This window comes from Canis lupus, chromosome 29 (assembly GCF_011100685.1).
Source record: "Canis lupus familiaris isolate Mischka breed German Shepherd chromosome 29, alternate assembly UU_Cfam_GSD_1.0, whole genome shotgun sequence".
In the NCBI taxonomy this organism is placed as follows: domain Eukaryota; kingdom Metazoa; phylum Chordata; class Mammalia; order Carnivora; family Canidae; genus Canis; species Canis lupus.
Window position 1 is genome coordinate 17,422,592 of NC_049250.1, and position 15,836 is coordinate 17,438,427.

The 15,836-nt window shown below is 35.6% G+C and overlaps 1 protein-coding gene and 1 long non-coding RNA gene across 4 annotated transcripts in view; one reads left to right on the forward strand and one right to left on the reverse strand.

Moving 5' to 3' along the window:
- Nucleotides 1-15,836, forward strand: part of LOC119866710 — a 101,036-nt gene that overhangs the window by 80,646 nt on the left and 4,554 nt on the right. The window lies entirely within an intron of this gene.
- CPA6 (carboxypeptidase A6) overlaps nt 1-15,836 on the reverse strand; it is a 336,470-nt gene that overhangs the window by 37,949 nt on the left and 282,685 nt on the right. For both annotated transcript variants that reach the window (XM_038579473.1, XM_038579472.1), the window contains exons 7-8: nt 13,974-14,084; nt 13,401-13,491 (exon numbers count right to left, since the gene is read on the reverse strand). In XM_038579473.1, the coding sequence (XP_038435401.1) occupies nt 13,401-13,491; nt 13,974-14,084 (202 nt within the window). The remainder of the gene's footprint in view (nt 1-13,400; nt 13,492-13,973; nt 14,085-15,836) is intronic.

Here is a 15,836-nt window from a genome sequence, read left to right on the forward strand (position 1 = left end):
TTTTAAAAAAAGATTTTATTTATTTATTGAGAGAGAAAATGAAAGAGAGATCAAGAGCAGGGGAGAGGAACAGAGGGAAAAGCAGACCCCTTGCTGAGCAGGGAGCCCAATAAGGGGCTCAATCCCAGGATCCTGGATCATGACCTGAGCCAAAGGCAGATGTTTAACTGACTGAGTCACCCAGGTGCCTTGGAAATTGAGATTCTGCTCTAAAAGTTCATGTGCATGGTCTCACTCCAAGGCCCAGCACAGAGACAGCAATTTGAAAAGCTCACGTATTACATGTAAAGAAGATTCATTGCCTGTGTCTTGGAGGGACAGAAATCTTTTGGGACTTTCTTCAGGGATGAAAGTGCTGGTGGGTGCAATTCCCCCCCCCCTCCATTTTTACTCCTCTCTATCTAGCTGTCCTGGTGCTGGTAGGTACTATTTCTATGATTCTCCACCTATTGTACTGGCATTATTCACCCCACCCCAGTTTTCCATTGCAGACTCACCCTGTCCAACCTGTCTGGTCAGTGTTCCCCTAAGAGGCTCCCTGCTGTGCTACACCCTGCAGGTAGCCTTCACCAATACTGGCACCCCTTCCACGCAGCCCCCACCATGGAGGCCAGCCCCCGCCCCCTGACTAGAGCACCTACAACAATTCTGATCATATCTCACAGCTACATAGCCAAAGGCCACCCCACCCACCAATGTACCTGCAACTGTGGCAGCCTCACCTTATAGCCAGCTGCACTAGGGGGCCAAATGTACATACCAGTGCACCTGTAGTCATTGTGACCAGGCCACATGTATAACCATGCTGGGGGACAGCCCCACACACCAGAAAGTTCACACCAACTGCAGCCCAGCCACAACAGGAGGGTACATGCAGCCTACACAGGGGACCCCCTTGAAGTACTTGGCTTAAGTGCCTGGAAAGTTTGAGCAACTGGGCCCCAAAGGACACTTTCTACCTATAGCAACTCCTTCGTGACCAGGAGATATAACTGAGTTACCTAAAATATAAACAAAAACAGGGTTTGGCAAAATGAGGAGATAGAGGAAGGTGTTTCAAAGGAAAGAACAAGATAAAACTGCAGAAAAGAACTAACAAAAATGAGAAAAACAACCTACCAAAGAGTTCAAAGTAATTTTTATAAAGATGCCCACCAAACTCAAGAGAGGAATGGATGAATACAGTGAAAATTTCAACCGAGAGATAGAAGAAATAAAAAAAAAAACCAGGGATCCCTGGGTGGCGCAGCGGTTTGGCGCCTGCCTTTGGCCCGGGGCATGATCCTGGAGACCTGGGATCAAATCCCACATCGGCTCCTGGTGCATGGAGCCTGCTTCTCCCTCTGCCTGTATCTCTGCGCCTCTCTCTCTCTCTCTCTCTGTGACTATCATAAATAAATAAAAATTAAAAAAATAAAAATTAAAAAAAAAACAAATCAGAACTGAAGAAAACAGTAACTTAAATGAAAAATATGCAAGGAGAATCAACAGCAGATTAGATGGTATAGAATGGATCAGCAGTTTGGAAGACAGGATAGTGAAGTCACCCAAAAGAACAGCAAAAAGAAAAAAGAATTTAAAAATGATAGTTTAAGGGGCTGATGGGATAATAGCAAGTATAATAACATTTGTATTATAAGAGTCCCAGAGGAAAAAGAGGGATAGAAAATCGAATTGAGAAAGTAACACCTGAAAACTTCACTAACGTGGCAAAGAAAATAGACATACACATCTAGGAAGTGCAGAGAGTCCTAAATGAAATGAATCCAAAGAGACCCACAAGACATATTATAATGAAAATGTCAAATATTAAAGATAAAGAATCTTAAAAATAGCAAGAGAAAAACAATTAGTTATGTACAAGGAAAACCACACAAGACTATAAGCTGATTTTTTAGCAGAAGCTTCACAGACTAGAACGGAGTGACACAATATATTCAAAGTGCTGAAAGGAAAAAAAGAACCTCTTACAACTAAGAATACTTCACCTTATAGGGTTATTACTCAAAATTGAAGGAGAGATAGTTTCCTAGATAAGCAAAAACTAAAGGAGTTGATCACCAGTAAAACCAGTCTTATAAGCAATATTCAGGGAAAATAAGAAGATATAACTAGAAATAAGAAAATTATGAAAGGAAAAATTTTACTAGGTAAAGCCAACATAGTAGAGGTAATAGAGATCAATCACTTATATAGCTAGTATGGGGTGCCTGGGTGGTTCAGTCAGTTAAGCATCTGACTCTTGATTTCAGCTCAGGTCATGATCTCAGGGTTGTGAGATCAAGCCCTGCATTAAGCTCTGTGCTGGGCATGGAACCTGCTTAAAATTATCTCTGTCCCTCTCCCTTTACCCCTTCTCCACCCCCAGCTCTCATTTTTTTCCTCTCTCCAAAATAAATAAAATAAATAAAATAAAATAAAATAAAATAAAATAAAATAAAATAAAATAAAGCTAGTATGAAAGCTAAAAGACAAAAGTGGTAAAATCAGTTATATATACAATAACAAGTTAAGAGATATCCAAAAAGATGTAAAATATGATGTCATATATCTAAAATGTGGAAAGGGGAGTAAAAATTTAGTGCTTTTAGAATGTGAATTTAGGTGACTATCTTCTTAAAAAGACTTCTATAGACTGAGGATGTTATATATGAATCTCATGGTAACCACAAATTGGAAACCTTTAACAGATACAGGAAAAATAAACAGAAAGGAATCCAAGCATAACAGTAAAGAAAGTCATCACATGACAAAGAAAGTGAGAGAAAAAAGAGATGAACAAAGAAGAAGTACAAAAACAACTAGAAACCAAGCAACAAAATGGCAGTAAGCACATATCTATCAATAATTACTTTAAATTTAAATGAGCTAAATACTCCAATCAAATTTATGTGCTGCCTACAAGAAATTTACTTTAGACTTAAAGAAACATAGAGACTGAAATTAAAAGGATGGAAAAAGATATTCCATGAAAAAGGAAGTGAAAATCTAGAATAGCAATATTTATATCAGACAAAATATACTTTAAAACAAAGGTTATAACAAGAACCAAAGGAGGGTATTACATAATAATAAAAGGATTCATTCAAAAAGAGGAGATAGCACTTGTAAATATCTATGTACCCAACATAGGGGAACCAAAATATATAAAGCAAGTAATAACAGAAATAGAGGGAGAAAATGACAATAGTACATAATAGCAGTGAACTTTAATGCCCTACTTACATCAGTGGATAGATCATCCAGACAGAAAATCAATAAGGAAAATTGGTTTTACATGACACATTAGGACAGATGGATATATGGATACACACAGAACACCCATCCCAAAACAGCAAAATACACATTATTCTCAAATGCAAATGGAACACTCTCTAGTATAGTTCACATTAGGCCACAAAGCAGGTCTCAATGAATTTAAGAAGACTAAAATCATGTTAAGCATCTTTTCTGATTACAACATATGAAAGTAGAAATCATTGCAAGACGAATATTGGGGGAAAAAAGGACAAAAATATGGAGACTAAACAACATGCTACTAAACAACCAGTGGGTCAATGGAGGAATCACAGAGAAAATAAAAAACACTGGAGGATAAATGAAAATAAAAACACTATGCTCCAAAATCTATGGGACACAACAAAAGCAATTCTAAGGGGGAAATTTATGATGATACAGGTCTACTACAAGAAATAAGAACAATCTCAAATAAACAATCTAAATTTATACCTATAAGAACTAAATAAAGAAGAAGAAACAAAGCTCAAAGTTAGTAGAGTGGAAATAAGTGAAACAGACTGGAAAAACAATAGAAAAAATCAATGAAACTAAGAGCTAGCTTTTTTGAAAGATGAACAAAATTGATCAACCTTTAGCCCGACTCCTTAAAACAAAGAAAGAGGGCTCAAATTAATAAAAGTGGAAATGAAGGAGGAGTCGCAAAAGATTATAAGAAGCTACTAGAATAATTATACACCAACAAATCATATAATCTAGAAGAAATGGATAAAAACATACAATTCCTAAAAACACACAATGTTCCAAGACTGGAGCAGAAGGAAATAGAAAATCTGACAAACTGATCACTAATAATGAAACTGAATCAGTAATCAAAACCCTCCCAACAAACAAAAGTCCAAGACTAGATAGCATCTACCAGGTGAATTCTACCAAATTTTAAAGAGAAGTTAATACCAATTCTCAAACTATCCCCAAAAAATTGAAGAGGAAGGGATGCTTCCAAACTCATTCTATATGACTGGTATTACCCTGATACCCGAATCAGACAAATACATGACAAAAAAGACAAATACATGACAAATATTCCTGATGAACACAGATGCAAAAATACTCATCAAAATATTAGCAAGCCAGATTCAACAATACATTAAAAGGATCATATACCATGTTCAAATGTGATTCATTTCAGGGATGCAAGGATGGTTCAATATCTGCGAATCAATTAACATGATACACTACATTAACAAAATGAATAAAAATATTGGTTATCTTAATAGATACAGAAAACTGATCTGAAAAGATTAAACACTGATTTATGATAAAAAAAAAAGTCTCAACAAAGTGAGTACAGGGGCAACATACCTCAACATATAAAATTCATACATGACAAACCGAGAGCTAACATCAGATTTAATGGTAAAAAGCTGAAAGCTTTACCTCTAAGGTCAGGAACAAGACAAGGATGCCCACTATCACCACTTTTATTTAACACAGTAGTGGAAATTCTAGCCATAGCAATATGACAAGAAAAAGGAATGAAAATCATCCAAATTGGAAAAGAACTAAAACAGTCACTATATTTGCAGATTCCATACACTATATTTAGGAGACCCTAAGATCTCCTCCAAAAAATGATTAGAATAATGAATTCAGTAAAGTTTCAGGGTTAAAAATTTACATAAATATGGCATTTCTATGCATTGATAATGAACAATTAGAAAGAGAAATTAAGAAATGATCCCACCTACAATTGTATTGAAAAGAATAAAATACCTAGGAATAAATTTAATCAAGGAAGTAAAAGTAAAAGCAAAAAGTAAAAAGTAAAAGACCTGTACTCTGAAGATTACATTGAAACAAATAAGTGAAAGCATAATCCATGTTCGTGGATTGGAAGAATTAACATTGGTAAAATGTCCATTCCTTTCAAGGTAATGTACAGATTCAATGCAATCTCTATCAAACTTCAAAGGACATTTTTTGCAGAACTAGAATAAATAATTTAAAAATTTGTATGGAACCATAAAAATACTGTGGATAGCCAAAAGAATCTTGAGAATGAAGAACAAAAATAGAAGTAGTATGCTCCTTGATTTCAAACTATACTACAAAGTGACAGTAATCAAAACAGTATGGTACTGGCACAAAAATAGATACATAGATCAATAGAGCAGAATGGAGAGTTTAAGAAAAAAAACCCCATGCTTATACAATAAATCTTTGACAAAGGAGGCTAAAATGTACAATGGGGGAAGATACTTTCTCCAATAAATGCTGTTGGGAAAACTGTACAACAACATGCAAAAGAAGGAAATTGGACCACTCTCCTATAATATATATAAACATAAAATCAAAATGGATTAAAGAATAAAGCATTGGTAGGATAATGGTGAGCATAGCTGCGCTGCCTTCCAAGATAAATTAAAGACTTAGATGTAAGATTGGAAACCATAAGTTTCCTAAAAGAAAACATAGGCAGTGAGGTCTTTGACATTGGCCTTAGCAGTATTTTTTAGATTTCTTCTATAGGCAAGGGTAACAAAAGCAAAAATTAGCAAATGGGACTATAGCAAGCTAAAATTCACAGTGAAGGAAACCATAAACAAAATGAAAGGCAGCCTACTGAGTGGAAGGAGAAGATACTTGTAGATGCATCTGATAAGAGGTTAATATCCAAAATATACAAAGAGCTCATACAAGTCAATACCAAAAAAAATCTGATTGAAAAATGGGCAGAGGACCTCAATAGACATTTCTCCAAAGAAAACATACAGATGGCCAGTAAGCACTCAACATCACTCATCATCAGGGAAATGCAAATCAAAACCACAATGAGATATCACCACATACCACTCAGAATGGCTATTGTCAAAAAGACAGGAAATAGCAAGTGTTGGCCAGAATGTGGAGAAGAAAATGGAACCCTTGTGCCCTGCTAGTGAAAATGCAAATTGGTACAGACAATGTGGAAAACAGTATGGGAGTCCTCAAAAAATTGATTAATAATCATACTGTGTAGCAATTCTGATTTTTGGAATTTACCTGACAAAAATGAAAACACTAATTAGAAAATATAATGCACCCCTATGTTCACTGTAGCATTATTTACAAAAGGTAAGATACAGAAGTAATCTAAGTTATGCATTGATAGATGAATGTATAAAGAAGGTGTGGTGTGTATACACACACACACATACACACACAATGGACTATTACTCAGCCATAAACAAGAATGATATCTTGCCACTTGTGAGAATATGGAGCTAGAGTATTATGCTGAATGAAATAAGTTAGAGAAAGACAAATACTGCATGATTTCACTTCCATTTAGAATCTAGAAAACAAAACAAATGCACAAACAAAACAAAGTAGAGACAGACTCATAATACAGAGAATAATCTGGTGGTTGGCAGAGGGGGAGGGAGTGAGGGTTGTGGGGAAAATGGCTGAGATAGGTGAAGGGGATTAAAAGGTACTAACTTCCAGTTATAAAATTAATATGTCATGGGGTTGTAATGTACAGCATAGGTAATATAGTCAACTTTGTATGGTGACAGATAGTAGCTAGACTTATGGTGATGGTGCAAATTTGTAATGTATATAAATATTGTAATGTATATAAATATTGAATCACTATGTTGTACACATGAAACTAATATAATATTATATACATCAACTACACTCCAAAAAGGAAAGTTTACCAAAGTGATGACTTTTGAGAGGAAAAATAAAAACAAAGAAACCCAACAAAACCAAAAAATTCAATAAGAACCAGTTCTTCCCAAATTATCATCAGCTCTCCCCAAATATCAAAAGAACTACTATAGGAAGATTTAAAAGACGACATTTGGGAAAAGATGTAGGAATATCTTAAAGCTACATATTTATTTTGAAGGTCTCATTTTGAAACTGTGATAGTACTGCTCTTGTAGTATTATTTCTTGTGGGAGTCAGCAAATAAGAAAGTTGCCTGGCAGTGGTCAGTTCTATATGATTAGGTCTAGGTAGGATTGTTGTAGACCATCAGAGTAATGATAGAAAGTCTTAAAACCATCATCAAAATTGAGGCCTAAACTAATTCCAATTGTGTTAATGTCTAAAAGATCACTAGGTTTTCTGGCAATATGACAGAACTGTGCCAGACACTGTGATAAAATCTCTTGTTATAGACCCGTCTGAATGTTCAATAAATCAATTTAAATACACATCAGAGTTCTCAAAAATGTTCCCAGGGGAACAAACAGGAAGAAAGAGTTGGAATGAGAATAGCTGAAGCAAAAGCTGTAGCCATTCTTGGGGTGTTTGCTGGCTCAGAGTCTTGTTTCAATGGCTGCATGTGGTGGGACCCTCAAAGAGTGATACTTTCAATGAAAGCCGCAAAAAAATCTGTGTCCGTGGGAAGATATCAAGTTCTGGCTAGGAGGAAAGTGTCTCCCTAGAGAGGTCATAATCATACTTCAGTATATCATACACACGTGGTATTCACATATAAATTCAAATTACATGAAGTGGCCCAATATAAAAAATAGCATTTGGAAGGGCACCTGGGTGGCTCAGTTGGTTAAGCATCTGACTCTTGATTTTGGCTCAGGTCAGGGTCCTGGGATTGAGCTCATGGTGGGCTCAGCGGGGAGTCTGTTTGTCTCTCTGCCCCTCCCCCACCTCGTGCTTTCTCTCTCTCTCAAATAAATAAAATTTTAAAAAGTAAAAAGTATAATAAAATATTAAAGGGGCACCTGGGTGGCCCGGTTGGTTAAGCATCCGACTCTTGGTTTTGGCTCAGGTCATGATCTCAGGATCATGAGATAGAGTCCTACGCTGAGTGTGCAGCCGGAGTAAGATTCTTTCTCTCTCCCTCTGCCTGTCCCCACCCCCGCTACTACACACACATTCTTTCTCTGTCTCTCAAAACAAACAAAAACCAAACAAAAATATCACCTGGAAACCTTCCTCTCTTCTCTTACCATACATTGCCAATCTCCCTGTTGTCTGTGTTTGATAATTTTGAGTAAAACAGTCCCATTCTTCTTATTATTTTGATATCTAAATGATTCCTTTGCAACTACATGTTTTTAACTTTTTAACAAAGTGGAGTGACCATTCATTGCAAGCCAATCTCTAAAAGGTCAGATATAATGGCTTGAAACAGGGTTGCTGGAGTCAGCCAGGCCTGGCTTCTCTCATTGTGGCTCAATTTGTGTCTAATCTGAAGCAAGCTTTCGAATTTCTTGGAATTTTAGTTCTTTATGGGTTAAATAAGGATAATAATAACATGTACAAATGAAAGAATAATCTTGAGTACTTAGCACATGCGGCACACAGTGAATCCTTAGTAAATGCTAGGCATAATAAATATAAATGATAACAATTATATAATAAATACATAAACACCAGTGAGCAAACTCCATATGATCTAAATTTCTAAATCTCTAGGATTGTATTCCCTTTACTTTCTTTATAAAAAGCACAACTAAGCGTAATAATTTAACTCATTGATTGTCTAATTTTTAAATTACCAACCTCCATGGAAGATTTCAGGTGACTAATACAGCTCTCTAGAGTTAACTTGGTTGTAAAGATAATAATATAAGTCAATAGATTTTCCCTTTATATTTCTCCAGATTCCCAAATAATTCCTTGGGAGTTAGATAAGGACTCCTTAAATGATTCAGGAGTTTCTGATACAATTTACAACACCTTGCATTTTAGCAGGTGTTCAATATATTTGTTTTGATTTAAAATTGGATTAATATATAATATATTAAAATCACTCCAACGGAGGTGGCACAGATCTTAAGGGTTCAGTTTGACCACCCTGTTGATGTTTAATCTCATCTATGTATCAATCTTAGCCAGATGTCATCCAACTCTCTTATAAGGCAATGCATTCCTGTTATGAGTTCGAGACTTCTGAAAATCTCTCTCTCAGCTTTCTTGGAGGCCAGACTCAGCACTTTCTCACATTTCCAAATAGCAGATCCAATTCCACAAAGCCTTAATAAGTGAAATAGATTGTGCTGAATATTACCAATGGTGGTTGTGGAATACTGAAGAGAATTGGCATACTCCACCGGGAAATTTAATTAAAATTCTCATTAGACATCTTTGACTTCCAAGAAATCCCTCTCTAGATATTCCAGCAATGTTACTTCTCCCTGTTCTTCTCCTTACCCTAAATTTAATATCTGAAATTATATATATATATAATTATATATGTATATATATAATTTAACTATATAATATATAGTTTATATATATATATATAACCTGAGCTGAAACAATTCAGCTCAGGTTCAACACCAAAGCCCTTCAGCTAGAAGAACGCATTCTCTTGAAAAGCAGGCCAGTGACCATCCATTATTCTTTCACAGACATTGGCTGAAAACAACTAGTATGTAGTTATTTCCCTTTCATTTCATGTGATATATTGAAACATTTGCCCAGTCAAAACAGATCCCCCTTTTTTGATAGGGTGAGGGGATATTGGTGGGAGAAGGGTATCTGTAGAGAAGGGTATATGTGATTATGCTGGTAAAAAGTGGTTTTCTCCACATCATACCTAATTTATAATATTAGGTAATTGAGTGTTCTAAAAAAGAAGAGTTATAATTCATTAAGTGCCTAACTTGCTCTTATTTTTTTAAAGATTTTTTTTATTTATTCATGATAGACATAGAGAAAGAGAGAGGCAGAGACACAGGCAGAGGGAGAAGCAGGCTCCATGCTGGGAACCCGACATGGGACTCGATCCCAGGACCCCAGGATCATGCCCTGGGCCAAAGGTAGGTGCTGAACCGCTGAGCCAGGGATCCCCACTAACTTGCTCTTAAATGGTGATTAAAGTGTTTCTATAACATTTTATTGAGCTATAATTCACCTACTATAAAATTCACTTTTTTTTTTGATGTGTACAATTGGACAAATGTTAGTATATACACAATCATCACCACAAGAGAAACCCCTCTCTCAGTAGCACTTTTTTTTTTTTTTTTTAGTAGCAATCACTTTTCATTCCCCTTTCCCCCTAGCCCTTGGCAACCATTGATCTGTCTCTATGGATTTGCCTATTCTGGACATTTCATATAAATGGAATCTACAATTATTTTGAAACTCACTTATTTCACTTAGCATGTTTTCATCTATGTTGCAGCATGTATCGTACTTGTTGTTAATTTTTATAGCTAAATAGTATTCCATTATATAGATATACCATATTGATATATTCCTTGGTTGACAGATGTTTTAACTGTTTCTACTTTTTGGCTATCAAAAATAATGCTGCTATAAATACTCATTTGAATGGAAAAATGTTTTCATTTCTTTTTTTTTTTCATTTCTCTTAGATATATATATATAGGAGTAGAATTGCTAGGTCATTTGGTAACTCTATGTTTAACTTTCTGAGTGACCATTAAATAGTTTTCCAAAGTGGTCACATCATTTTACATGCTCACCAGCAAGTGTAAGAGCTCCAACTTTTCCACACCCTCACCAACACTTGTTATTGTCTTTTTTACTATAGCCATCTTAGTGGGTGTTAGATGGTATCTTGAAGTGCATTTCTCTGGTGGCTAGTGATGTCAAGCATCTTTTCATGTACTTATTCCCATTTGTATATCTTCTTTAAAGAAGTGTCTGTTCAAATCATTTGTGCATTTTAAATTGAGCTGTTTTTATTGCTAAATTGTAAGCTATTTTAATATTCTAGATAAAAGCCTATTATTAGATGTATCATTTGGAAATACATTCTCCCATTCTGTAGGTTGTCCTAATAATAATTTATGTTTAGGCAGCAACTTGAGTTATTCAGGGATTAAAACTTAAGTATGGATATCATCCAAACTCTTTCCTTCTCTCCTGGGTTTGTTCCAATTTAGAAGAAGCAGTGCTCATGGCATTCTCCATAAAGTAGAGAAAGGAAAAAAGGTCCCAACAGTGCCTAGCAGTGCTGTGTTCAATTTACTTTGGCAGATGAATGAATAAAATTTGTATGTATTTGTACAAAATAAAATTTGTAATAAAACCATATTCTTGGTTCCCACCACTACTCTGACTTATTGAATCCTTATTCTGGATCCACTGTTACAGTAATGATACTCAGTTCATGGCCTGAAGGCTCCCAGAGGGAGCTATGAAGTACTGAAAAGATGTACCTGTTTCCATTTCTATGCTCTAAGCTGTCTACTCCACATTAAACACACTGAAGTGTAACATCGTTATATGGGAGTCCACAGATTTTCATGGTAAAAGCAGTTTCATGTTCTACCCTCTAGTTTGAGACTCACTGGACTTATGAGAAAGAAATAGCTGTTTTTTGTCAGTTCAATGTTGACTCTATAGTGTTTTCAATGGTCCCAGGCATTCCCAGGCATTTCTATGTCATTTATATTAAGGTTGTTTATTTGGAGTTTCACTTAGAGACTTCACTTGCTTTGGGCCCTTGACCTAAGAGTGGTTCCCTCAGTGAGGTTCACTGTCTCCTGGACCAAGCAAATAGCTGTAGGGACGTGTTGCTGTGAGGAAGGAAAGCTACATCTGCCTACCTGTCAGATCAGCTACATTCCCTTGGGACACCTTAGGGTGAGAGATGATTCCGCCAGACTGCCTGCATTTCCACATCACTTAGAACAATTTATCAAGGTCACTTGACATAATCCCCTTGTACATTTTAAGTATGGACTCATGGGAAGAATCAGAATGATTCAAAAATGGGAAGAATTAGAGGAATTCCAATTAGGACTGCAGATGAAAGTAAGAAATCAATGAAGGCCTATGTATGAAGGAAACAAGCTGGGTAAAGGAAAAAGAACAGTGGAAAGAGAGACACTTCTTTGTAACTGGATATAACCAAGAGTCTAACTTTACACAGCAGAGCTGGCTGACCTGCTAGTGTTACTGAGCTTAGTTACCCATTCAGTAGACTCACTTGGATGACTGTGGGCATCATCTGTACGACATACATATGAGTGCAGATACCCACCAACTAACAAAATAAGACACACAGTTATGAGCATGCAAAATGGTCATATCAGAAAGATGGGACAAAGAATTTTAAAGAAAATTAGTGGTCTTAGGGAGTTAATGTGAACAAGCTTTTTGTCTCAGTCCAGGTCAAAGAAAAAAAAAATTTTAAAAGATTTATTTATTTCAGAGAGAGACAGAGAGACAGTTGGGGGGAGGGGCCGAGGGATGGGGAGAGTGAGAGAGACTCTCAAGCAGACTCCCTATTGAGCATGGAGCCCCATGCTGGGCTGGATCTCATGACCCCTGACATTATGATCTGAGCTGAAATTGAGTCACTCAACCGACTGAGCCACCCAGGTGCCCTGAAAAAAAAAAAAAAATTAAATCTAAACAGTCATCATTAATATCACTTTGTAGTATATAGGGGATGCTTTTTCTTCTCTTATAAGTGACAACACTTTTAGGTTTACCTTATGGTTTTCATCATAAGGAAATCTTCTTTACTTGAAAGGTATTACTGAAGGATGGAATGTAACAGAGCTATATTTGCCACATGAGTGGCTAATTTAATATATGATACCTTAGATAGGTAGATTCTAGATGAGGATTTGGTAGTTTTGATTGTCATAGACAGATGAAGGCAGGATCAGAGTTACTCTCACTTTCTCAATGAAAGGATGAAAACATTTAATCAGATTTATACCACAAACCAGAGTTTCTGTTTTAGTTTCTGAATGTCAAATATTCCTGTTTTCTGCTGTTACATCTGTGTTTAAATTTTCAATGTTCAGGATTGGGTTGACAGATTTAAATCTTTGATATTTGCATATTTAAAAATCCCTTTCATTTTTTTAAAGATTTTATTTATTTATTCATGAGAGACACATACAGAGAGAGAGGCAGAGACACAGGCAGAAGGAGATGCAGGGAGCCCGACGTGGGTCTTGATCTCAGGACTCCAGGATCAGGCCCTGGGCCAAAGGTGGCACTAAACCGCTGAGCCACCCGGGCTGCCCTCCCTTTCATTTTCTTTTGCAAATTATGGCTACAATGTACATGTCTGTGTTTTTCTCTATTAGGTTTTCATATACAGAAAAACATTCGTCTTACATTGGAGTCCTAATGGGCTCATCATGTTTGAGAGGGAAAGCTGTGGAAACCTCCAGATCTAAATTCCAAGTTAGTTTTCAACTCACCACACCATTTCACTTTCCAGTTACGATTGGCATCAACTCCACGGCAGTGAAACATTGAGTTCCTTGACCTTGTTTTCCTCCAAAATCTATCCTACATATAATTAAGAAAAGAGGTGCAGAAAAAATACTCAGGTTATCCACATGCATTTCAGTAGCACAATTGGTGAATGAATCACAGCACTGTGGGGAGAGTTCCTCCAGGAACAAAGACAGGGAGTAAAAAGAGGATTGGATGAGCAGGAGAGACCCAGGGTCATGCTCCAATTTCTGCCACACACTTGCTATCTCTTAGCTTCTCTTGGCCTAATTTCTTCTCAGGAAAATTGAGAAAGTTGGACTAGACTAGTGACTTTTCACAATGTCTTTGGCAGGAGAAATCTTTACTTAAATGGAATCTTACGCAAAGCCAGACATATAAACAGAAGTTTGCTACTATGATGGGACAAGGAGTAGAGGTCTCTTCTGTAGTTCTGGTATCACTAGGCTGTCTGCCCACCAAGCTTCCTTCCTGATCTATGGCTGTTTTCTATTTATTCAGTCTCTCTTTTCAATTGGATAGGCAAAGAGACTTACATTGGTCCAGCTAAAATGGTATCCATCAACATTAAACACAGGCATGACATAGAAATACAGATGATTCAACATTTTTCTCATGGTTGGGTCACTCCTATATGTTAGAAGAGCCTAAAAGACAAAAGTGACATTTTTCTTACAAACTGATCCCAAATACAGGTTTAGAAAAAATATATGAAAATTTTTTCCATCCATGGAAATACCAAATATATTTGGTTAAAAAGTAACAAGCTATTACAAACTATATTCTTTAATATCATATACTTTTTTAAATAATTTTTTTACATATATATATATATATTATATATATATTTTATGATAGTCACAGAGAGAGAGAGAGAGGCAGAGACATAGGCAGAGGGAGAAGCAGGCTCCATGCACGGGGAGCCCGTCGTGGGATTCGATCCGGGAACATCCAGGATCGCAACCTGGGCCAAAGGCAGGCGCTAAACCACTGCGCCACCCAGGGATCCCTAAATAAATTTTTATTTAAAAAATTTTTTTATTTAAATTCCAGTTCATCCCATACAGTATAATATTAGTGATTCAACACTTTCATATAATACCTGGTGCTCATCACAGCAAGTGTATTCCTTAATCCCCATCACTTATTTAACCCATCCCCCCACCCATATCATATATGCTTCACTGAGATTTTTATCCCAAACTTTTTGTTATGGATATATTTTAGCAGAGGCAGCAAAACAGATTAATTAGATAGTCTCTGATGGTATTTCAGAACTGGCTTAATTTTAGGCTGCTTAAGAAAGCAAGTATTTAGATATGTTTTGGTTTAATCAGTTTTTTTTTTTAAAGATTACTTTCAATTGTAGACAAAATAATTACCCAAATATTTTGGTATCCTTACATGATATATCATAACATAAGCTCGTTTCATATGTCACTTAATTGTTTATATCTAACAGGTACCAGACTCAAGTCTTGGGACTTGTTGTATTATCACTGTTCTCTCCTGATTTTTCTATAAAAAGTTTAATAAACATTATAACTTCTCTATCATTTTTATCATGGCTAGCTTCAAAGTCTTGCTCTTATAATTGGGTTTCACTTATATTGTGTCTGACACCAAGCCTGAAGATTTCTGTACTGCATGTTTGTTCTCAGACAAAAAAGCACTGAATGTGCTAAGAATACAGACATTTTGAAATACTACTCTTAAAAAAAAAAAAAAAGAAAGAAAGAAAAGAAATACTACTCTTATGGAATGGACTTATAAAACAATTCTTTTCATTTTGTCTATGCATAAGGTATCTTAAGAGAAATAGGAAATTGAAGATGGCTGCCTCTGGGAAGAGGACTCATGGGACAATGTATGGGAAAGAGAATTATCTGTAATATTATAAATTTAAATAAAAATTAAATAAACTTATTTACTTAAAAATTTAAATAAATTTTTACCATGTTAAAAAAGCAATTCAAAATAAAAGAATTCTTAAATTACAAATATACCACTTTGGACAATTTAATACTTAAAAATTCAATGTTCTTTAGCACAGAATTAGGATTTCTGAATCCTTCATAAACAGCATTGGCATTTACATCATGAGAATGCTGTTCAGAGAGAACAATCCAATAATATATTAGAAACTATCATTATATTAGAAATAATGATGAAAATATAGGGATATGCTCAAGAACATGAGTTAAGTACAACTTTACTGAATCTAATTTAAATATCTAGGAGATTAACACAAGTTAATAAAAGTTAATACAATTCTTATTCTCCTCTAAAGCTCAATAAAAATTTTTTGGCCACATAGCTTCAGTAGAATTTTCATTCTGCTTGAATTTATATTAACTGTCTAATGCTTCAAACTAGAAGAAAATTCCCAGTATATGATT